Below are 25,609 nucleotides of genomic sequence, written 5' to 3'. Positions count from 1 at the left end.
CACCTCTAAGGAAACAATTTCCTCTTCTTTGAAAGAGGTATCTAAGAGACGATGATTTATTAAAAACCTCTTGGATTAGGTAGGTAGTTTTTAAAAAAATAATTTCCTTTACCTGCAGGTCATTCTGTGGATTCCAGTCTGAATCAAAGATAATACAGGTATCAGCAGCTGTAAGATTAATACCAAGTCCACCAGCACGGGTGCACAGCAGGAAGACAAAGCGGTCTGAGTCAGGCTTGCTAAAGCGGTCGATAGCAGCTTGTCGAAGGTTGCCTCTAACTCGCCCATCAATCCGTTCGTATAAGTACCTGGTAAGGAGGGACGGATATCACAAGGGGGCAAAAGTGGCTGAGCAAAAGAAATCAAGGTCTTGCATGTGCCAAGCAAACATTCTACCACTGAGCTATACAACAACTATCCTTAAAGCTTTATGAAGATATAATAACAAGACATTTTAGAATGACTCATTTCTTACCTCCTCTGGATTAGATAATCCTCCAGGATATCTAGACATCGTACCATCTGGGAGAAGATCAGAACTTTATGGCCACCAGCTTTAAGCTTTGGAAGTAACTTGTCAATAAGAACCAACTTGCCAGCTGACCGAACCATGGCCTGCAGGTGGAAATCTTGAGGTATAATATGGCAAGCTTCCCGAAATTCCATCAGGATTTTTTCTTCTGCACCTACAAATAAAATAGTCAAAGTAGATATTGTGACTAAGTGAAAACATATAAAGTCTTTTTTAACATGCAGGCTTGAGATAAGGAAGCAGAGTAAAAAGCAGTGTCATCTTTGACCCTTCCTTCCTCCCTCTACACACACACACACACACACATACATGCACGCACGAATTTGTGTCCAGGAGCATGACCAAGTGCACTCAGAGGCCACCAGTTGACATGCCCAACGATCCTCTTGTTTCTCCCCCCACGGCATTTAAGTCACTGGGGTGTGTGGCTATGCCCAGTGTTTTATACGGGTTCTGGGAATTCAAATTCATGTCCTCATGTTTATGTAGCAAATGCTCTTATCCGTCTCCTTTAGCACTAATATTAGCATTTCTCACAAAAAGTTCAGCAACAAAATATCCAAACTAATCTTTTATCCTGCTATATAAAACATGCCAATTAAGGCAGGTGTCTCCTGAATAAACTGAGTTAAAACAAACCAACAAACAAACATGTAAATAACATGGACAAGGACTAAATCAGAACAGACTCATTATTAACATACAGCCACCTCCCCCCCAAAAATTCATTATGAAGTACCAGTAAGAACATTTATCCAGAACGCAGAATAACCTGAGTTATTATTCATGAAATTCTACATAGGAAATCCTATTTAGTTTGGGAGATTATATAAAACCAAGGAACTGTAGTCATCAGAGTGGTCAGTAAGATTGCTCCCTAGATAAAGGTGCTTGCCCTGCAAGCCTGGCACCCTCAGTCTGAGCCCCATAACCCACATGAAGGTGAAAGGCGCGAACAGACTCCATAATGTTGTCCTCTGACCTCCGCATGTGTGCTGTTGCACTCAAGTCCCAATCCCCATCATACACACACACACACACACACAATAGTTAAGATATGAAATATTCATAAATATTTAGGAAGAGATAATATACTTCAGAATCTTGTTTTTAAAAGGAGAATCTTTTCCCAAGCCACAGCCTATAACCCAGTTACAGAGTCAATGCACCGTTCTTTTTAAGTCTTTAATGCCCTCACCATTGATGAGGTATGGGTGGTTGCAGCACTTGCGTAACTCCATCATTGTGTTCAGTAGATTAGGCATGTTGGTATGGCCTGCTCCTTTGGAAAGGAAGGAGAAATTCTTTTCTAAAATAGCTCGGTAGTATTTCTTCTGGATGTTGGTAAGCTCTACTTCAATAATAGTTTCCTGTTTGGGAGCCAGATTTTTTTCAACATCCTCTTTGAGTCTTCTCAGCATCATTGGCTTGAGAATGGCCTGTAGCTTTTGAACCTGTGGTTCATTATAAAGAGAAAAAGAAACCACTAATATTACATTATATCGTAAAGGGAAAAAGAAACAACATTACATTACATTACATTATATCACAAAGAGAAAAAAAAACAAATAGCATTTCATTGCAATATAAACAGAAAAAGAAACAAATAAGATTACACGGAAACACAGAAAATTTGCTCTCCACTATCTGAAGACTATAGATAATGCTAGAGGTGTTATGGGCAGAACTTCAGTAAGACCTCAGGTCCTGAGTTAATACCTCACCAGACAGTTTTCTTACCTGCTCCTCTGTCTTGAGATCTCCAAAATCCTTAAGGAACTCTGATTCTGAAGGGAATTGTGAAGGTTCCAAGAAATGAAGTAGGCTGAATAGTTCCTCTACAGTATTTTGCAATGGTGTTCCTGTGAGTAACACTTTATGCTCCTGTAGTGAGAAGACAAAAGGATTTGCATAGATCCCATCAAGTATATAGTTAGTTTAGTTTTAGTTTATCTACACTATGTTGATAATGGGCTAGATTACTGTCTTAACTTTTCTTTGACTTGCTTACTCAGTAACAAAAACCATTTAGGAAATGCCCTTATCTAACGTACTGAAACTAAGTAAATACTGACTTTAACCAAATAAAGTACTTAGATTTACGTATTTCCAAATTCACGTCTCTCCACATTAACCACCCACAGAAATCCTAACCTGCCCCTCTGTGGAATGTTTCTGTGGTGGACTAATACAGTTGTTTGCTCTCTGTACTCTCTCCCACTAAGGCTCACCCCTGGAATCCAGGCTTCCCTGTGACTGGCTCCGACACTGTGAGTCTCAGAGTTCATGTGCTCCACAGCTCTCTATTGGACCCTTTTCAATACTGTCCTGAGATCACTTTGTAAGGAAGCCCACCCAATCTGGCCCGTTAGAAAAACAGAGGCCACATGTAAGATAATCTAAGTGTTCCAATGAATAACTAGTATCGACTGTCCGCTGCAGCACCATTAGAGACCCAGGGAAGATCACCAGAAAAACGTGTTAGCTGAATGTGGCCCAAGTGGCTCAACCAGAGAATCATGAAAAACACAGTTGTTGTTTTAAATATCAATCTTTGGGCTAGGTGCCTAAGGTACCTTCCCATTGTTCCTCATGATTAAGAAGCACTCATTTACAAGTAATTTCCAAATCTAAAAGTTATAACCGTTACATGATTTTCAGAGGCCCCTAAACATAGGTTTTCATTCTATTTTTCTCTGCTAAGTTAGGGCAATTTTCATTTCACAGGAAAATTAGATTAAATTTCAGATGTCTGTGTCTACAAGTCACTCTGGAGAACTCACCAGGTCCATGTGCTTGAGACTATCAAGTAGCTTGCAATTACGGTTCTTCAACCGATGGGCTTCATCAATGATGACACAACGCCACTCAATTTCACGAAGCTCAGGACAGTCTGACAAAATCATCTCAAAAGTGGTGATCAAGGCATCAAACTTATATGCACCTGGGATGAGGCGACCCTAGTCACGAAATGGGTGCAGTCAGAAGAGGCGCCTCCTAAACACATGCCCACCTGCCGAGTTCTGAATGTCCTTGCTATATTTAAGGAAGATTAACAAAGAACAACTGCACTACCACCAACTTCCGTCACTGTTTATAGCCCCAAGAGTCAGTGCCAAATCACTGAACGTGATACATACTTTTCTCAACGGATTCAGCTTCTTGGGAAAATAACAGGCCTAGCACATTGAGTGGAGCTAGACATTTCTGACTGTTGTATGCTCAGCTGATATAAATCTTTCTAAGATCATTCCCTAGTTAACAATGGGATCCACAAAATGTTGAACAATGCTGAAACATACTACAGGAAAAGAGTGGAAGCCAAGCCAGGTAACTTCGTGTAGCCAAATGACTTCGGAAGCCAAGACGACAGGAACACAAGTTTGAGGCTAACCTGGGCTACATATTGAGCCCTTATCTCAAAAATACGAAAATAAATAAAAATAGAAGTGGCAATAGCCAATATGGAACATGTTAATGTTGGACCCTTTCTAAAGTCTGCCAAATATCAAATAATTTCAACAAAATTAAGAACCATAACATGAGACAATTTGGCTTAGAGATAAAAATCATAAAAGAAACAGCAGTAAATAATTAATAAATCTGCTATTTATTTATTTATTTTTATTTTTATTTATTTTTTTTTTTTGGTTTTTCGAGACAGGGTTTCTCTGTGTAGCTTTGCGCCTTTCCTGGAACTCGCTTTGGAGACCAGGCTGGCCTCGAACTTACAGAGATCCGCCTGGCTCTGCCTCCCGAGTGCTGGGATTAAAGGCGTGCGCCACCACCGCCCGGCTAAATCTGGTATTTATACAAAATGGGTGATTCAAAATATTTTCCCTTACGAAAAAGCATATTTTATTAAAATTTGACTCATTTTTAAAAAAAAAAAAGGCAAATGCACATTTAAGTTTATTACCACTTGTAAGTTTATCACTCTGAAAAATACTTTAAAACTAATCAGTGCTATTAAAAATTCTATTTAAATTACATGTATCAGCTGGGTATGGCGGTGCATAACTACCATCTCAGTATTCAAGGAGCCAGGCTAGGTTGCAGCATAAGAGCGACTCAAACAAGCCAACCAATCCATTAACATGATGTATTCATACGTTAAATCAGAACGGTTGGTGGCTCATGGTGTCTACTGGGTAGAAACAGCTAAGTCAAATCACACTATTCCATAAAAGAAACCCTTAAATCACAGAGAGCCTCAATGAATGTCTTTAACTCATAAGTAGCCCCTGCAACACTAGGTACCTTGGCCTACTTGCATACACATAGCATTCCCAAGACATATTCCTCACCCGTGAATCTTTACAGTACATTTCATACTGCTGAATCATCTGCCGGCTGGCCAGGCTGCCATGGTACACAATAGTGTTCATCTCTGTCCATGTATTGAATTCTCGCTCCCAGTTGGTAATGGTGGACAGTGGAGCAATGACCAAAAAGGGCCCATGGATGCCTACGTTATATACCTCCTGCAAGAAGGCAATTGACTGAATGGTTTTGCCTAATCCCATTTCATCAGCCAGGATGCAGTTCTGCCTGTAGATTTCGGGGTAGGGGAGAAGAATATGCCAAAAATTTTTATCTTAATAAAAAGAATCTACTTATGAAAAAATTATGTATAAAAAAAATTCCCAGACTAAGTTTACATGTTCTAAGCTCACTTTTCTTTACCTGTTATACCAATTAAAGAGGAGCCAGTTGACCCCTTCTAACTGATATTCCCGTAATTGGTTCCTGTTTTTATATTCATGTGACAGCTCCAGTTTCTTCCAGGCATTTGCCTGTGGGCGATTCTAAAAAGTAAAAAATGTGAATTATTGGTACAGTGACACTAATAAAATTACTGATTCTAGTAGTTTAATCAAATGAAAAACATTGCTTGGATTATAATCTATGAAATACATTTAAATTTATGAATGCATGTTATTTTTAAAAGAAAGATTGCCTACTGGCTACTTCAGGAAGATGCCAGGAAACTACTTTAAAGAAATTTAGAGGGCTGGAGAGATAGCTCCAGAGTAAAGAACACTGGCCACTCTTCCAGAGGTCCTGAGCTCAATCTCAGCATCCACATGGAGGCTCACAACTGTATACAACCATAGAACCATGGGAGTGAATGCCATGTTCTGGTGTACAGACAAAGCACACATACACATAAAATAAATAAATCTTAAGGAAAAGAGAGAGAGAGAGAGAGAGAAAGTTAGACTGACATCCTTAAAGAAAAATTGGTGCAACACTACATGTTTGTTACCCCAGCCCTCAAAGGGACCTTGGGTTTCTAAGCCTTTAAGAATCTTTTCTTGGGCTGGAGAGATGGCTCAGAGGTTAAGAGCACCGACTGCTCTTCCAGAGGTCCTGAGTTCAATTCTCAGCAACCGCATGGTGGCTTACAACCATCTGTAATGAGATCTGGCGCCCTCTTCTGTATACATAATAAATAAATAAACATCTTAAAAAAAAAAAAGAATCTTTTCTTGCCGGGCGGTGGTGGTGCACGCCTTTACTTCCAGCACTCGGGAGGCAGAGGCAGGCGGATCTCTGTGAGTTCGAGGCCAGTCTGGTCTCCAAAGCGAGTTCCAGGAAAGGTGCAAAGCTACACAGAGAAACCCTGTCTCGAAAAACAAAAAAAAAAAAAAAAAAAAAAAAAAAAAAGAATCTTTTCTTAGTAGCCAGGTGTGGTGCACACACCTTCAATCCCAGCACTCAGGAGGCAGAGGCAGGTGGATCTGAGCTTGAGGCCAGCCTGGTCTACAGAGCGAGTTCCAGGACAGGCAGGACTACACAGAAACCTTGCCTCGAAAAAACAAAAAACAAAACAAAACAAAAAAAGACGACAAACAGAGATATGTATATATGACTGGTACTTGATTAAGAAAGATAATATTTACCTTTTAAATAAATGGTGAAATAATTACAAATGAAATGAAGGAATGTGTAATTTGATTTAAAGTAAGACACATAATTGAACATGTATTAGTAATTTTTGCCTTAGTGATGATGGGTACATAATATCATTTAGTCAACCCTTCTTTACATGTTAGAGAATTTCCACAGTAGAAAGCTAAACTTATAACAAAAACTTCTGCCAGTGGGAGAAAAAAAAAGCCTTGATATAATAGTCCTTTACACTACTACATTTATCTTCTACATCCAAATGTACCTACCACCCTTTTGAGTTCTGGGTGCCTTGACTGGATCCGCTTAAATTCCCGAATCTTGCCCTCATCAACGTCCTCTTTTAGCTCCCACGTGCTGTCCTCGTAGGGCAGAGAGCACCACTTTACCAGGTAGTAGATGACAGGCTAGGAGAGAAGAGAGCCGAAGCAGTGGTGATTAAAGGGTAAGGACTTGACTCTAATACCGGATTTCAGAGTATCAGCTCCACGGGTGCTGAAAGCGCCAGACTGAATCCAGCAACCACAGGCTCAAGGAAGAAATGCTGAAGCTCCAACTACAGTCCTGTTCTATAGGCATCCACTGCAGGAGAGGGAGGCAATACCACCGTTTTTGTAAGTTAGGATAGTCATTGATGGGCTGGAGTACTGGCCCTGGGTTTGCCTGGGAACCACAAAAATAAAATGAAAAAGATGATCATTCACTCCTGTGATAGCACTTCCACTACAAGCTTATATAAAGCAAGTACAATTAGAAAGAACAGGCATAGCCAAGCATGGTGGCCCACGCCTTTAATCTCAGCACACAGGACCTATCTGAGTTTGAGGCCAGCCAGAGGTAGGTGCTGCACAGGCAAGGGTACACAAAGCAACCCTGTCTCAAAAAACAAAACAATCAGGGTGATGGTGGCACATGCCTTTAATCCCAGCTTTTGGGAGGCAGAGGCAGGCAGATCTCAGTGAGTTTGAGGCCAACCTGGTCTACAGAGTGAGTTCTAGGACAGCCAGGACTGTTACACAGAGAAATCCTGTCTCAAAAAAACCAAAAAAAAAAAAGCCGGGCGGTGGTGGCGCGCGCCTTTAATCCCAGCACTCAGGAGGCAGAGGCAGGTGGATCTCTGTGAGTTCGAGGCCAGCCTGGGCTACCAAGTGAGTTCCAGGAAAGGCGCAAAGCTACACAGAGAAACCCTGTCTTGAAAAACCAAAAAAAAAACAAAAAAAAAAACCAAACAAACAAACAAACGAACAAAAACACCAACAACAAACCAAAACAAAAACATTAGGTGTAGTGCACTCACAGGAATCTTTAACTATGACTTCACAGATTCTCCCTTGAAACAGCTACTATAAAGTGTGAAAGAGCTTCCACAGGCACAGATCAAGGATCCCTAGAAATGATCCAATGGCTCTTTCCTGTAGGGACTTGTATCATTCCTTATCTAAAACCTTTGGTACAAGTCATATTTCCAGCTTATTAACTTATTTTTCTAAATAATATGCTTATTTCCATTGTTAGCTAATGAAAAATAGATGAAAATCGAACCTACTTTGGAGAGGGGGAAATGGATACACAGAATATTATTGTCAAATATTAAGAACATTAACTATAATATCAAAAAGCTAGAACATTTTTTTTTTTTTTTTTGGTTTTTCGAGACAGGGTTTCTCTGTGTAGCTTTGCGCCTTTCCTGGAACTCACTTGGTAGTCCAGGCTGGCCTCGAACTCACAGAGATCCGCCTGCCTCTGCCTCCCGAGTGCTGGGATTAAAGGCGTGCGCCACCACCGCCCGGCCAGGCTAGAACATTTTTAGCATGACACCAGTTGCACAATTCGAAGGGTTCAAACATAAGGCCAGTTACTTATGGTGATAGGAAATATAAGATTGCCAAGGTAGGAAAGGCTGAGATCCTGAAATGAAGAGAATTTAAGGACAGCAGCCAACTTCCAGATGGTCCAGCTATCCTCCATTCACTCCCAGAAACAAACAGGTAACACCATGGACCCTCAACCCAAGAGGAGAATATATATTATATATATTATATTTAGTAGACTCTGCAGACATTAAAATATTAATAGGCCCTGTGTATCTAAGGTACAATCTGAGTTACTCTGAAGTCTGAGAAAACAAGGTCAACTTTACAGTGTTACAGAAGGAAGACTCTGACTCACAGATCCTGGTGGAGCGACATGTGGGAATGAATCTCATAGCTGGTAAGCCTAGCTTACCACTTAGCACTAATGTCTAAACAGAAACCTGTTTTCTCTTGGTCATTGTCACGAGCCATAAAAACTTTGTGAAGCTGAGCCAGCAACAGCTTGAAGCAAAGAGAACGTGAAGCATTTCAGAAGAAATGGCAGTGTGATATCTATATATAATTTAAGACAGGGGTGAGTTCGTTTTTGCCTTAGACCTAGTGTGACTCTTTGTAGGATCAAACAGGAAATCTGTAAAACTTCAAGTATTTGAGCATAAACAGAATATGTTCCCCAATCTGTAGAAGTATTATTACAGTGATTCCCAGACCAGTTTATGAAAGAAAAATTCCCAGAAAACCAACTTGAAAATAAGAATCTTGTAGCCTCAGCCTAAACTTCTATTATGGGAACTGTGGGCAGGGATCCAAAATGACAAATGAAAAGTACTGAACTAATGGTGAGTTCAGGAAATATAGAAAGCCAGAAACCTGTGCAAGTGTTCTTATACTCATTGATTGGGGATTAGTGTGCACAGTCTCCCACACAGTCTGCAGGAGAGGGAGACAGGCCATGGTGAGGAGCTTTCCATACAGACACCTCCAGCTCTTCTGCTCCTTCACCTTCCCACTATATTTCTAAGAAGCCCACAAAAGAAATTCAGAAATACCTTTTCAGTCCAAGGGATTTTTCAGCCACATCTGAAAAATAAAGGATTGGCAAGCAAACCAGGAGAAATTTGCAGAAGGCTTTTCATGTTTCTCCACGCCCAACTCACCTCACCATTATCCTTGTCAACACTGTGAGACTCGTCCAATATCCTATCCACCTCTACGTAGTCTGGATTGAAGGGTTCTTCATCCTAGGTGAGTTATGAAACCAAACAATAAGGCAAGAAAATCACTGTCCAGTAAACCTACCTATACCTTTCTACTTCATCTTTACAAGATTAAAAAATATATTAATGGGAACTGTGTATTTTCATAGCATTAAAATCTATAAACCTTACTCATGTAGCAGAGGCAGGTGGATCTCTGTGAGTTTGAGGCCAGCCTGGTTTACAGAGTGAGTTCTAGAACAGCCAAGACTAACACAGAAACCCTGTCTTAAAAAACAAATGAACAAAATCTATAACTCTATTTTTTTCACCTGTTACCAGACACAGAATCCCTTCTCCCTAACAGGCTACTGTCTCCATACATGTTCTGGATTCTTTCTGCTCTTCTGAGTATTCTCTGTCTGTTGAACCAGTCACTGAAACATATAAACTTGCTCTATTATATTTCATAAAGCAAATGAATACCTCTTCTTGACTATCACTCTGAAACTGTTTTTCTGCTCTGCTTCATTAAGCTTTCCCAAGTGTTTCATACAGATGCCACCTCCATTTCTTCATCTCTTTTCACTCTCCCTTCTGCTTGCATAATACAATTAAAAGTCGAGGTCATGAATAACTTCAACATTGTTAAATATTATAGACACATTTCTTTCCTTATGTAGCTTCAATGTTTAATTGGTAGTAACCCGAGATATAAGAAATTAAAGTTCTTTTATTACTATTTCTACTGATACTCGATTAGAAATTTGATTTTTACAAGTTTTCCCAGACTGGAGAAGTAGTTGAGTTGGTAGAGAGCTTGTTCAGTACACAGGAAGCCATGAGTTACATCCCAGCACATATAAAGTATGTGTGGTGGTGTAAGGCCTACGGTTCTAGCACTTAGAGGTAAAGGCAAGACCAGAGGACAGAGGACCACAAGTTTAAGGTAGAGTTACACAGTGAGTCAGTCTGGGCCACATAAGACTGTCTCAAAAACACCCAGTTTCCTCTTAGTGAGAGAGTTGTTTGTAGCTAAAGAGACAGTTGACAGTTAAAGAGCAGTACTGGAGAGAAGATGACTGAGTGTGGATCAGGCTACTGTACTGTCTTCCTGAAAACCCTCCATCTACACTGACTTATCACATTCTCATAGTTCCAAATTTTATAGCTATCTAACAAACCGTAACTACACCCAGGAAAACAATGGCACAGCACCAACTAAATAATCAAAATTAAAAGTCTATGCTTATATACACAAACCAAGCATTTGATAGCCTGGTAACTAATTTGAGCTAGGAAAGAAAGGGAAGGCTGTGTGATGGTACAGCTCTGTAATACCAGCACTTGAGAGGTAAAGGCAGGAAGAGGGGGTCTGAGGGCAACCTGAATTATACAACAAGATCCTGCTTTCTCAACTAAAAAAGCAAAAAGATTAAAAAGAAATCATCGTCATTACTGATTCCTACTTACCTCATGGAAGAAGTGTCTCATCTGAGCCATTTTGGTTTTGAACCGCTTTAATTTCTGATGGATCCTCTTATCCTTCTCCAGCTGGGAGATAGTTGCCCATTCACAGTGCAGATAGGAGCTGCAGTAGGTGGAGATAGCCAGTCATGTTGTGAGAATGGAGTCTGGGACTCCAGCACTGGGAAGCTGGGGACTAGCTAGCAACAGGTGGGACAATGTGTGCTTTAACAGGAGATAGCTTAGGTCAGTGTTCCTAAAACTTGTGCACACAAACCACCTGTTCTGGGGTACACCTAGACACCCACACTTCCTACCAGCACCCAAGTAATGCTAATTTTGTTGGTTCACAAACTACAGTTTAGAGTAATAAAGCCTTAAATAAGGCAGAGAACACTACAAGGGATTGTATCAGAGACTGCTCTTACTCCAATTTCCTGAAAAGAAACAATCATTTCAATTCCTGAAATTTCTGATTAGTTTTTGGAAAAAGTTACAAAGACAACAATAAAAAGGAGGGGCGTAAGGCATATTCCCAACCACATAAGTCTCCATGGGAGATTCTTTCACAGCCTGTGGATTTAGGGTAAGCAGTAATGAGAGACCCTTCCACAGTCTATGGAGTTTATGGTGAGTAGTGTCCATGAGAGGCCCTTGCACAGTCTATGGGGTGAGCAGGAGTGTCCACGGGAGGCCTTTCCACAGCCTATGGATTTAGGTTGAGCAGCTCTGAGTGCACTTAACTTACTAGTTCTTATACTTGACAAAGAATTCCTCAGCCTCAGTGTATTGTCCAGAAGGAAGCTGAGAAGAAATACAGAAATTATAGTCACTTATTTATCAAAGACAGATCTTTTAATTTCATCTACACATGGCAAAACTTCATTCTAATGTCTCCTGAATATTTCATTGATCAAGGAACCAATCTAGCACTAGAGTCCTGAGAGCTGAAAATGGAAATCTTTTATCCATTGTAAAAAAAAATAGTGAAAGAAGAGATGGTAAGACAAACTTGTTTTCTACCTAGCTTTCATATACCATCTCTTAAAAACTACATCCTAACAATATATTCTGTCATTCAAAGGTACTCATTAAATAAAAGTTGTGAAGTGGGAGTGCAGATCAGTGGTAGAGAATCCCCATCATAGGAACAATAGATAATTCTCTAAAAGTAAACCCCATATATCTATGAATGCAGCATTAAAGATGCTATAAAATGACAGACATCAAAGACAGGGCCTCACCTCTTTCTTCACAACTCGCATGGAAAGCACTTTGTCCACAATAGCAGCATCTTCTTCACTGGGATTCTCCTGTAGTGAAAGATGTTGTCAGTCAACTAATGGTTGAAAGAATAAAACTGGGCGTGGTAGTTCACACCAGTAACCCCTGCACTCCAAAGGCTGAGACGCAGGCCAGAGGATTGCTGCCTGGCTGCAGAATAAAACCCGATCTCAAAACAACAACAGCAGACAGTAAAACACACACACACACACACACACACACACACACACACACACACACACACACACCCATGAGGGGGGTGAGGAGAACAACTCTCAAATGGCTGGTGTTAGCTTACTACAAAGAACTGCATGGAAGGCAGAGTCTCTCCATCAGGTTCTTGCACTGGTTCTGGGAGGATGGGCTCGGGTTTTATTGGACCGGTTACATCGACCTCTTCCTCTTCTTCATCATCTGTTATCTTTATATCCAGGTCCTCTGTATATTTTTTTCGTTTAACTTGGCGGTTTGAACGTCTCTTCTGTAGAGGAAATACAGTTAATTGCTTAGAACTCTCAAAGTGAGAACTTTTTTTAAAGAGGCAGTGACTTATGTATCTGTGTTCCAGGTTGGCCCTGAACTCTCAAACATCTTGCCTCTATCCCATGTACTGGTATTACATCTACGCCAGCTTTAAAAAGGAAGACTTTTTAAAGTATTTGCCTATGCTAATAGATGTACATTTTATTCCAAAGTTCTCATGAAAAAACAAACCAAAACAAAACTTACTATTGTATTGTGTGTGTGTAAGTTCAGGTGTCAGAGGACAACTTTTTTGGGTCAATTCTTTCCCCTTCTACCATGGGTTCAGGGATCAAACTCAGGTAGTCAAGCCTGTATGGCCTATGAACCACTTCCATCGGCCTCTGACGTTTTGACAAAATAATCATTTCATATATATATATATATATTTTTTGAGACAGGGTTTTTCTGTGTAGTTTTAGTGCCTGTCCTAGAACTCACTCTGTAGACCAGGCTGACCTTGAACTCAGGTATCTGCCTGCCTCTGCCTCCCGAGTACTGGGATTAAAGGTGTGCACCACCAGCTAACGCCTAGCTCTTTTTTTTTTTTTAAAGGCAGGTCTCTCTGCATAGTTCCAGCTGTCCTAGAACTCACTATATAGATCATGGTGGTCTTGAAGTCACAGAGATCTACCTGTTTCTGCCTCCTGAGTTCTGGGATTAGGGGTGTGTGCCACCACACCTTCAAGCTTAGTTAACAATGTTTCTTTGAGACAGTTTTCTTTCCTCTTTTATTTTTATTTTTATTTTAGTGAATGGGTGTTTTTGCATGCATGTATGTCTGTCCACCACTTTTACACCTGGTACACACAAAGGCCAGAAGAGGATGTGGGATCCCCTAGAATGGAGTTACAGATGGCTGTAAGCTGCCATGTGGGTGCTAAGAATCAAACCTAGGTCCTCTGAAAGAGCAGCCAGTCCTCTTAACCGTAGAGCCACCTCTCCAGCCCCAAGACAGTTTTCTTAACGTATTTTAGGTCAGTTGGGCATAGTGGTGCACACCATTAGCCCCAGCACTCAGGAGGCAGAGGCAGGTGGATCTGATTTCAAGGCCAGCCTGGTCTACAAAGCTAATTTGCAGGATATCCAGGGCTACCCAGAGAAACCCTGTCTCCAAAATCCAATAAATATAATACAAATTTATGTTACATTTATAATCATGTAACATACACCATATAAATATATATACATGTATAAATTTATATTTATAGATACATAAATTTATAAATATTTATATATCTATAAATATATGTATATTTAGGTCTATTTTATTCTTTCAAGTGGCTAAATAAATCATTTTTACAATAGTTTAATACTTGTAGTTCATGATACAAAAATGGAGAAATTATTTTTCAGCATGATATATCCCCAGAAAATGGAAAAGAATCAAATGACAGAAATAACAGAATTGAGCAAACTTGCATAATTTAAAACTAATTTGTAAAAATCAATATTCCTAGGGGTTAGGAGATGGCCCAGTGGTAGCACTTGGCTAGCACATATACAGTCTTGGGTATAATCCCTCAGCACAGCAAATACATAAATAAATGAATTAGTAATAATATTCCTATTCAGAGTAGGACAGAATACAATGAAGAAAAGATACCATTTATAAAATAATGATTAGCTAGATGATTAAATCTCTTAAGATATAAAATCATTCATATGAAGAAAAATAAAAAAATTATAGGTTATAAAGACAAACTTTGGTAAATGGGTAGATAAATCTGATTAAAAAATGTTTTTAATTAGATAAGCTGATCCTAAAGTACAGAGAAATAAAGTTATGCTGAGAAAGAGGCTACATATAATACAGGCTCAATATAATGCCTATTAAAATTACCACAATTTTTTTTTCAGCAATAGAAAAAAAAACCCCAAAATTTAGTATGGAAGCACAAAAGACCCCAAGTATCTAAAATAATTGAGCCAAAGAACAATGTTGGAGTTATCACAATATCTAGTTTCATATTATACCACAGAGCCATAGCCACAAAATCAGCATGGTGTCTAGATATCCATACCAATTAAACAGAATTCAGGGCTTTCTCAAATAAAGAGCACCTCCACAGCAAAGGAAATGATTACCACTGGGAAAAGAAAAATCCATAGAACGGAAAGAAAATTTACTTACTGTGCATTGGACAAGGAATAATATCTAGGCTATATAAAGAATTTAAGGTTGGAAAAGATGACTCAGTGGGTACATGTGCTTGGTAGCAAGTCTGACAAACTGAGTTCAATCCTTGAACCCACATGATGGAGAGAACCAATCCCTGCAAGTTGCCTTTTGATTTGGACATTAGCATCTTAGCACGTTGGTCCTTTAACATACATACACACACAAATAAATAAATGTAAACATTTATTTTAAAGAATTAAAAATTATTAAGCACCCAAAATATAAGTCATCCAATCAACAAATGGCAAATGAATTATTAAACAAACAGCTCTCTAAAGAACTAAAAATGGCCACTAAACTTTTGAAGACCAGGACTTTAAGATTAGCTTGGGGGTCAGTGAGACAGCTCAATGAATACAGGTACTTGCCACCAATGCTGAGGGCCTGGGTTTGATCCCTAGGTCCCACGTGGTGGGAAGAGAAACTGACTCTTGGACGTTGTCCCTCTAACTGCAACCTGCACCCCCTCACTTCAAAAAGTTAAAGGAAAAAAGAGGCTATTCTGGGCTACACAGACAGGGTCTTTAAAACACTGCTAACAACAATGTTCAATATCCTTAGCCATCAGAGAAATGCAAATAACAACTACATCAAGATTCCATTTCAGTCACATTATAAGCAAGAAAACAAGTGTGGGCAAGGAAGTGGGGTAAAACTGGCATGAGTTTTAATTAGTCCAACAACTATGGAAATCAGTATGGAGGTTCCTTACACACTAAAAAACTATCACATGGTTTGGTTATATCACACCTAAGTATGTATCTTCCAGAAGGTATTGAGGTCAGCAGACCACAGGATACCTGCACATCTGTTTCCTGTGGCACTATTTATAACAGCCAAGTTATGGAATTGTGCCAGCAACTGATGAGTGAATAAAGAAAATGTGGTATATACACACAATGGAGATAGATTCACCCACAGGGAAGAATGAAATTATGCCACCTGCAGGAAATGGATAGAACTGGAGATCATCATATCAACTAAAATAGGGCAGACTGAGAAAGACAAACATAGCTTATTTTCTCTCATATGCAGAATCCAGACTTAAAAAATATATGCATATAAGACATGAGAGTAGAGCTGGGTGTAGCACTTGGTAGTCAGAGGAAGAACAATGCGCTCAAGACCCATCTCACTAATGAGACGGTTTCAATAAATTAAAAACAAAACAAAAAAGAAGGGAAGTAAAAGGGACTAGATGAAGGGAAGGAAATGAGAGAGTACTAGAGAGCTGTGACGCCTAACACTCACTGTCAAGTAGGCTAGACTTAGAATCACCTAGGAGACACACCCCAAGCATTTCTGTAAAAACACTTCTAGAGAGCATCAACTGAGAAGGGAAAACCCACCCTAATGCAGGTGGCAGCATCCCTGTAAGCCTGGGTCCAAGACTGAGTAAAGTGGAAAAAGAAGAAAGAGCTGAATGCCATCATTTCTCTCTCTTTTTCCGGACTGCAGACAAAATGGGGACCAGTTGACTCAAATTCCTGCCTGCCGCCACCACCACCAGAGCTGCCCTCGCACTGTGTCTACAGAGCACACCCGCAAACCCTGTCTGACGTCTTGTTATAGCAGACAGTAATTAATACAAGGAGTAAGTCTGAGCAAACTACACAATATACATGAAAGAAAATACAGTAAAACTGGGGCTAGAGAGATGGCCCAGTGGTCAAGAGCACTGGCTGCCCTTCTAGAGGACCCAGGCTCAATTCCCAGCACCTACATGGCAGCTCACAACTGTCTGTAACTCTAGTTCCAAGGGATCCAACATCCTCATACAGACATACATGCAGGCAAAACACCAATGCATATAAAATAAAAATAAGTAATTTAAAAAAAGAAAATATGGTAAAACCATCATTCTGTACATGGAATAAACACTTTTTAAAACAATAAATAAACATCAAACAATAAAGAGAAAAAGTAGGAACAAGTATAGTAGACCTTTTCACATTTCTTAACTTGTCCCCCTAACAGGGTTGAAAGCGCCCAAGTGGACTGAAACACTTATTGGGCTTTAGACCACAATAAGCTTGGTACTTCTGAGCAAAGCCAATGAGGGTCATGCTCAGTAACTGAGACCAGAGATTGCTGGCCAGGCATAGAGGATCCAAGAAACACTTCCAAAGGAAAGATGTTAAATATAGTAAGAAAATCTAAAGAACTTCTAAAATAATTTGAGTAGGCAAAATTACTCTAACAAATTGACAAATTTGACAGTATTTACTAACTTAAGGTTATATGCAAAATATAATCCCATATAAACAAAGCTAGAGAAAACAAAGAAAAAATGCTATATACATACTTACTAAGCGTAAGAAGTTTGAGCAACAACAACAAAAAGGGATAAATAGCAGAACAGAGATAAAGAAAATGACATGGAAACAATTCACAGAAAATTTTTGAGATAAGGGCTTCTGTAACACAGGCTACCATCAAACTTTCTATGTAATGGATGATGACCTTGAACTTCTGATTTTCCTGCTTCTACCTCCCAAGTGCTGGGATTACAATTATATGCTATAATGCTTACCTGTAACATTCTTCTTTCATTTTTAAGATTTAAAAAAAATTATTTTACACCTGTGTTTTGCTTATACGTTTGTGCACTATGTGTGTCCAGTGCCCACAGGGGTCAAAAGAGGGCATCTGACCTCCTGGGTCTGGAGCTCAGAGTTGACTGCTGAGCTTTCTCTCCAATCCCTATACTGAGTGTTTTTGTGTTTTTTCTTTTTCCCTCTCCACCTAGCAGACTGGCAAAAATTCAGAATATTTGAGGAAAATATTTTAAACATAGGCTAGGAAAATACTTGAGTGGAAATATTTGTCTAACGTGCTCAAGATCTAAATTTGAAGTCCAAAACAGAAGGGAAAAGAAAAATCAGGAACTCAAGATATGGTTGGGGGTACCAACTGGCATGATCTCAGTGGAAAAAACTTTGGCTTTATCCTTTGACAGTGATACACTTCAAAATGCTGTTTTATATATTTGCATATATACACAAATCTCTGTAGAATTAACTGTAGTAAAATACCAGAAAAAAAAAGACTATCGACAGAGTACTAGTTAAATTATGTCACAGCCTTAAAATAAAACAGCACAGAATTATTAAACAGATGAGACAGATGGGAAATACCAAAGTTAAAACTGTATAACAATAGAAACCTTGATTATGAGTAAGAGTATAAAATGGCACATCATTTTGTAAGACAGATTTTAGCCAGTTATATGCTTGCCCTATAATCTATTAGTTTAATTTCTAAGGATTTAGTCAGAAGACATGAAAATCTGTCCAAAAAATACTTCGTACTAAAATTTCTCATTCAATCCTTGCTCATTAACAATCACAAACTATACAACTCAAATGTCCATCAACAGGAAAATAGATACACAAATTATACTCATATCTATATTTAAATCAGAAAAAGAAGTAACAATTGATATATTCATCACTGACAATCTCTTTTTCTGTTGTTGGTTGTGTGTGTGTGTGTGTGTGTGTGTGTGTGTGTGTGTTCTTGAGACAGGGTTTCTCTGTGTCCTTGGCTGTCCTGGAACTAGCTCTGTAGACCAGGCTGGCCTCAAACTCACAGAGACCCACCTGCCTCTGCCTCTTGAGTGTTGGGTTTAAAGGCGAATGCCATCTCTGCTTGGCAACTGATAACCTCAAAACATCTGAAAGAAATGAGATCCTAGATCAACTCCAAGGACCATTAATTTAAAAAAAAAAAAAAAAAAAAAAAGCCAGACATAGCCGTTTTCACTTGTAATTTCACAACCCAGGTGGAGGCAGAAGGCTCCTTAGAGGCAACTCTCAGGGCTACCTGGTGAGCTGAAGGTCATACTGGACTACAGTACAACAGCGACCAGACCACAGATGTAACGTACACATGTGACTCTCTGTATCCTGTTGTACCCTTCCTGAATCACCTAGGTACTTGGTCAACAAAGTGACCACATGAAGGCTATCCACTCGGCCTAAAGAACTATGAATGGCTGGGTGGTGGTGGCTCACGCCTTTAAACCCAACACTGGGGAGACAGAGGCAGGCAGATCTCTGAGTTCCAGGCCAGGCTGGTCTACAAAGTGACTTCCAGGACAGTCAGAGCTACACAGAGAATCCCTGTCTCAAGGGAAAAAAACAAACAACTACGAAGAAAAAAAAAAAGAACCATGAACCAAAATAAACCTCCTTTTGTTGAAACATACCAGTAACACATGACAGTATGTTATCATGAACTGAAAACTGACTGACTGATACAACCCATATTTTATCCTACATTACTAAGGAAAGTCTGGTTACTAAAAAAGGATTATAGATACTCCCTACTTTTTACCTTTCATATTACTTGCTTTTATAGTTATTGTGTAGCATTCTTAAGATAACATTTCTATGTTGATTAATTAAGAGACAGAATCTCACTATTAATTTGTTCGAGACAGGGTCTCTTTCTATAGCCTTGGCTGGCCTAGAACTCACTATGTAGATCAAGCTGGCTTTGAGCTCACAGAGACTCACCTGCTTGTACCTCTGCCTCCCTGGTGCTAGGATTAAAGATATGTGCCACCACACTTGGCTTAAAATAGCTTTTTTTTTTTTTATTTAAAGAAAGTTTAAAAATGAAAAGAAAGATTACTTGGATTTACTTTAAAATAAACCAGAGAGGGGCAATGGCCATCTCTTGGTAAATACTGAAGTAGGAGAATGGAAACATGGGACTTCATTAAATAATCTCTCCCTTTGAGTATATTTGAAAAATTTCATAATTAAAAAAAAAGCAGCATAGGAAGTAGGTATAGAATACTAGTATTAAGATACTAGTATTGCCGGGTGGTGGTGGCGCACACCTTTAATCCCAGCACTCGGGAGGCAGAGGCAGGCGGATCTCCGTGAGTTCGAGGCCAGCCTGGGCTACAGAGTGAGCTCCAGGAAAGGCGCAAAGCTTACACAGAGAAACCTTGTCTCGAAAAAACCAAAAAAAAAAAAAAAAAAAAAAAGATACTAGTATTAAGTGGCAGTAGCATTCCATAAAAACAAACAATATTTCTGGAAGGGTGTAAGTGCACCCCTGCACCCTCACCCAAATAAACAAAACTGGTTCTTGGAGAGAACTGGGGGTCTGGTGTTTGGAATGGAACATTTTTGTTCATTTGGGTTTGGAGGTTTTTTTTTTTTTTTTTTTTTTTTTGGCCTTGTATAGTACACATTGTGACAAATGGGTGTCTTTCTTCAACTGCCCCCTACTTTATTCCTTTATTGAAACAGAGTTTCACTATGTAGCTCTGGCAACCTTGAATTTAGAGATGACACACCCCACCTTCCAAGTGCTAGGACTGAAGTATGCTCCCCCACCACCTTTATTTTTTTAGTGTTTCACAATGAACCTGAAGTTAATGGATTTGGCTAGGTTTGCTGGACAAAGAGCTGCCCCTCCCCCGGCACTTAAGTGCCACACACCCACACCCACACACAGCCTTTTACACTAGTTTTGGGGAATCTGTACTCAGGTTCTAATGCTCTGGGGCAAACGATTTACCAGCTCAGCCATGGAACCATCTCCCAGTCCCTTGCTTTGTGTTTTTGATACAGGATCTCACTCAGTATCCCAGGTTATTCTTGAACTCACAGCGACCATTCTACCTCAATTTCCCAAGTTTTGCCACTTGGCTTGGGACAGAATTTCATAGTTTACAAATTTAGCACTGCTAAAGTTTTCCTCAGATCTCTATGTGTATTCTATTGAAGACAGTTTCAAGTGATCTCTTGCCTTAACCTCCCTGGAAGCTAGAGATACAGAGTTCTCTACCATGTCCAGGTCTCAATTATGTGTGTGTATACATGTGTAATTTTCTTTGTGAGACAATGTGCTGTGTATCCCAGACTAGCTTCAAATTTATTATGTACATGAGAATGGCCTTGATCCCCCTCTCTCCCTTTACCTCCCAAGTGCTAGGATTACAGGTGTGTACCATCACGCACAGGATGGCACTCAGGGCACACAAGGAAAGCACTCTCCCAATGAAGCCACATCCTAGCCCTAAATTTCTTAACTAACAAAAAAAAAAAAAAAAAAAAAAAAAGGCTAATGGTTAAATATTAAACAAACAAACAAAAAGCACCACAGTCCCAAAGGGCAAAAAGAATAATCATGATTCACTTAATTAAAGTCAATTCTTTTTTTTTTCTTTTTTCTTTTTCCGGAGCTGGAAGCGCTGTACCACGGAGCTAAATCCCTAACCCCTAAAGTCAATTTTTATTGACTTAATAAAGCTTATTCATTATCTGAACCTTAATTCAAGGCTGTTGATCCTTTTCCTGCTTTATGATATTTTCTTCCCTTTCCTTTTCTTCTCCTCCCTGTTCCCCTCACTGACCTTTTCTCCCTTCTCATTTCCTTTCTCCTTTTAAATAATTTTTCTTAATATGATACCCAGACTGGCCTCCCGGGTTCAAGTCTTACAGACATATGACATCACACTTGGCCTTGTGTTCTTGTGAGAAAAGGAATTGTGACCACAGTGTTGGTTCATACCTGTAATCCCAGCACTCAGTATGTCCAAGTCAGACAGGGATACAGAATGTTTTCCCAACCCTCCAATAGATGAACATGAAATTTAGACACAAACACACCAGGGCTAGTGGAGGAAAGACCATGTGGGGCCCCAACAAGAAGGTAGGCAGCTACAACTCAAGGAAACAAGCCTCAGGAAATACCAAGCTTGCAAGAAAAAAAAGCAACCCAAATTTTGTGCCTAACTACCCCAGAGTTCTCGTCAGAAACCTCAAGCATAGAAAAGGTGAAAGAAAGGGACTAGCTGAACAGGTCTACTGGAGAGGAAAAGTGTTAGCCACCACAACCATCTATATTGCATCATGAGCTTACATGGTTTGCTCAGTTCTTGAAACAAAGGAATTTGGGGAAACGAGTATCGACATTTTAATAGTGACTGTTTTTATTTCAAATATCCGGAGCCAGAATGTGTACATTTTACTAAGTTCTTTAAGGTCCTTTACCTGAATGCCACTAATAGGTTGTTTGCCTAAAAAGACAGAAATTTAGAATACACCGACTAAGTCCAGGCTCTTTTTGGGTATATTTTTGGTTCTGGCTTATTAGTTGCAATTAAACATGTTGTTTCCTACAGGTGGACTACCCCTTACACAAAATGCTCAGGACTAAAAGCAGTCCAGATTTGAGCTTTTTCAGTTTTAGAATATTTGCAAATGCACGGCAAGGCCCGGTAGTTCAGACCCATAGTCCTAGTTACTTGGGAGGCTGAGGCAGAAAGACTGAAAATTCAAGCCTAGCTTGGGCTACACAGTGAGGACAAGGTCAGCCTGGGCGATTCTGTTTTGCTTCAAAACAAAAATAGGGCTGGCTCAGTGGCAGAACATTTGTCTAGCCTTAGCTTCCATGACTAACACCAAAACAAACAACAACAACAAAAACGAGTGTGCATATACTCAATGCTGTGATCATATGACACTTTTACAATGGCTGAAAGTAGTTTTATACATCGTTTGTACAAGGTGAAGCATGAAATTTTTTTCTCACTTGTGTCACATTGGCACAAAACATTTTCAGACTTTAGGGCTGGAGGGAAAATTTTGACTCAGATGTTAAGACCACACACTGCTCTTGCAGAGGACCTGGGCTCAGGTCCCGGCACCCATGTAGTGGCTCACAGCTGTCTCTATCTCCAGTTCCAAGGAATCTGATGCCCCTTCTGGCCGCTGCAGGCACTGCATGCATATGGTGCACACAGATTTACACAAGTACATACACACAAAACAGTTTTAGACTGAAAGCTGGATGTGTTGATGATGCATACCTATAATCTCAGAAACGGGGAAGTTCAAAGAGGCAGGGGAATGAATCACCAATGACAAGGCCTGGCTAGGCTACATAACCATCTCTAGGCTAGCCTGGACTACATGGACTATTTCTAGTTCAGATGTCCAGAGCAGTCCCTTACCTGGATGCTGCTCTCCTCATCCTCCCGGGGAGACTGCGCAGGCATGACTTCCACATCAGAGTTGTCAGAAGACGTGTTGCGTTTCCTCTTCTTGCCCACTACTGGAGTGATGGTGCTAAACAGGAAATGAAGGCAAGCATACTTCATGAGGTAGAGCACACTAATACAAACTTCCATATCACACACTAAACTTCCAGACACTCCAGTCTACGGTACAAATACTGCCGAGTAGAGCGTCTGAAAAAGACGGCACCCGGGCTTGTAAGGGTAACCCTGTCCTGAAAGACACTTTGCTGAGGACCAAATAACAGAATGAAATTTATTCTTTTTTTTTTTTTTTTTTTTGAGATGAATTTATTTTATGTGGAAGAAGTGTTTTGTCTACATATATGTAGGTGTGCCAGCTGCGTGCCTGGTGCCTGCAGAACTCAGAAGAATGTTGTAAGATCTAAACTGGAGTTATAGATGATTGTAAGCTGCCAGGTGGTGCGTGGGAACTGAACTCTGGTCATCTGCAAGAGCAACAAGCACTCTTCACTGCTGAACCATCTCCAGCCCCCCAAAACCTGCTTTTTTACAAGGTGAAAAAGTCTATACAGCTACACAGTTTGAAGAACATGCAGAGAGTAGAAGCTAATAAAAAAGCAGCTACAAGAAATAAAAGAAAAAGGACACAAGATTGCAACAAGAACCATAGCAAGCCACACTCCCTCAACAAGGTCTAAGATTGACAGTGGCTGAGGTTTAAGGGCAGGTAAGCTGTGTCCAGTAGCTCTCTTATGAGTAGATGGTAGAGGTACTGAGAAATCTCTTCTACACGACAGTGATGTAAATGTCAGGAACGTGCAGTCATAGCTGCCTGAACCACGATTCATATGTCCTTTTGAAAATACACCTATTTAAACATTTCAGTTAACCATATAAGCACTAGGACAGAGAAACAAAAGGTCGAATCTTCGGACAGGTCCAGTGGGTAGCCGCTATACACAGCTCCTCCCCAAGAATTTTCACAGCAGTGCGCTGCCTCCAACATGCCATGGGCAGCAAAGAGCACTCACTTGAGCTTACTCTTGCCCTTCGTTTTGGAGGCACCGGAGGTTTTGCTCTTCTTTGGCTTTTCCTCCTTCAGTCTTTCTCCACTGCCCTTTTTCCTGCGTTTCTTTTCACCTTCCTCCTCTGGCCGGACACTAGGCAGCTCATCCTCATTCAGGACTCGAGGTATGTTTTGCTCGCCCCGGGCCCGGGCCCTGGCGATGGCCTCTGCTACAATCCGATTTGCTTTCTCTTGCTTTTTCTGGTGCTCCAGCCTGCGGTTCTCCTCCATTCCAGTCTTTCCCCCAGGATGGGGAGCACAACTTGCTGGTGTTGACAGGGCTGCCACTTCACTGGCACTTAGAACTTTTACCACAGAGAGCCCAGAAGAGGCTCCCTGAGAAGAACCAGCCTGGAGAGACAAGGACACTACAATTTCAATACGTTTGCAATTTAAATGACCTAAAAAAAACCAGGTATACTCAGCCAGACATGGGAGCATAGGCCTGTAATTCTAGCACTTGTGAGGCAGAGGAAATAAAATTGATTGCCCAGTAGGTCAAGGTCAACCTGGCCTACATAGTTAAGTTCCAGGCCAGCAAAGGGTTACATAACGAGACCCTGTCTTAACACACAAGCACACACACCATACAAACAAAACACAAACTAGGTACTTACTAATGCCTTAAAAAATCAGACTCAGAGTTAAGACTCACTGAACCTAGATCCATCTGAAAAATAAATGTGGTTTCTGATGAGAAAAGAATTCTAGAAAATTAAACTTTACATATTCTTTTTTATTGGGGGGATGGGGGAATTTGAGATAGGGTTTCTCTGTGTAGCCCTGGCTGTCCCAGAACTCGCTCTATAGCCCAGGCTGGCCTCAAACTCACAGAGATTCGCTTGCCTCTGCCGCCCGAGTGCTGGAATTAAAGGCCTGCGCCACCACCACCTGGCTCAAACTTTACATATTCTTTTGCCATGCTTTTAGTCAGTATTTTAGAAAAATTACAACCTGCGCAACCAATACTGATCTTTGTCCTAAACATTAAAAAGTTTGAATCATTCCCTTGGGTTACCTTTATCACCCTGGTGTGTATGTATGAGTGTAGACATATGCATGAGTGTGCAGGAGTCCTCAGGAGCCCCAGGCATTGGAGCTGGAGTTACAGGCAATTATGAGCCACCTGCTGTGGGTTCTGGGAACAGAACTCAAGTTCTCTGAAAGAGCAGGAGTACTCTTTTTTGCTGTTTTTTGTTTTTCGAGACAGGGTTTCTCTGTGTAGTTTTGCGCCTTTCCTAGAACTCGCTTTGTAGCCCAGGCTGGCCTCAAACTCACAGAGATCCGCCTGGCTCTGCCTCCCGAGTGCTGGGATTAAAGGCGTGTGCCACCACTGCGTGAGCAGGAGTACTCTTAATCACTGAGTCATCTTACCAAATTCATGAACTATTTCTTTGCCAAACGAGACACAATTTCATGGAAATAATAATATAATAATAATAGTAATTTGTGTATAAGTAGTATAAGCTAGGAATATGATGGATATTCTAAGCTAGTGACCAACAATCCCAAAGGTCCTCTTTTGTCCCCCTGCAGGAGTAGGGTTACATGGCTATATATCTGCCACACCCACCTTTTTAATATAGATGCTGGGATTTGAACTCAGGTCCCCATGCTTATATTCTTAT

The 25,609-nt window shown here is 40.3% G+C and overlaps 1 protein-coding gene across 6 annotated transcripts in view; it reads right to left on the bottom strand.

Moving 5' to 3' along the window:
* Positions 1-25,609, bottom strand: part of Chd8 (chromodomain helicase DNA binding protein 8) — a 71,557-nt gene that overhangs the window by 18,548 nt on the left and 27,400 nt on the right. For all 6 annotated transcript variants that reach the window (XM_052733290.1, XM_052733295.1, XM_052733296.1 and 3 more), the window contains 15 exons: positions 23,947-24,332; positions 22,889-23,003; positions 12,505-12,687; positions 12,167-12,235; positions 11,671-11,726; positions 10,929-11,046; positions 9,417-9,500; positions 6,715-6,852; positions 5,219-5,340; positions 4,840-5,083; positions 3,316-3,492; positions 2,273-2,416; positions 1,731-1,986; positions 476-686; positions 113-308 (listed from right to left, as the gene is read on the bottom strand). In XM_052733290.1, the coding sequence (XP_052589250.1) occupies positions 113-308; positions 476-686; positions 1,731-1,986; positions 2,273-2,416; positions 3,316-3,492; positions 4,840-5,083; positions 5,219-5,340; positions 6,715-6,852; positions 9,417-9,500; positions 10,929-11,046; positions 11,671-11,726; positions 12,167-12,235; positions 12,505-12,687; positions 22,889-23,003; positions 23,947-24,332 (2,499 nt within the window). The remainder of the gene's footprint in view (positions 1-112; positions 309-475; positions 687-1,730; positions 1,987-2,272; positions 2,417-3,315; positions 3,493-4,839; positions 5,084-5,218; positions 5,341-6,714; positions 6,853-9,416; positions 9,501-10,928; positions 11,047-11,670; positions 11,727-12,166; positions 12,236-12,504; positions 12,688-22,888; positions 23,004-23,946; positions 24,333-25,609) is intronic.

Source organism: Peromyscus californicus, unplaced genomic scaffold (assembly GCF_007827085.1).
Source record: "Peromyscus californicus insignis strain IS unplaced genomic scaffold, ASM782708v3 Scaffold_12__1_contigs__length_115047231, whole genome shotgun sequence".
NCBI classification, from domain to species: Eukaryota; Metazoa; Chordata; class Mammalia; order Rodentia; family Cricetidae; genus Peromyscus; species Peromyscus californicus.
Note: the sequence above shows the minus strand (reverse complement) of the source record. Positions and strands in the feature narration are given on the sequence as shown.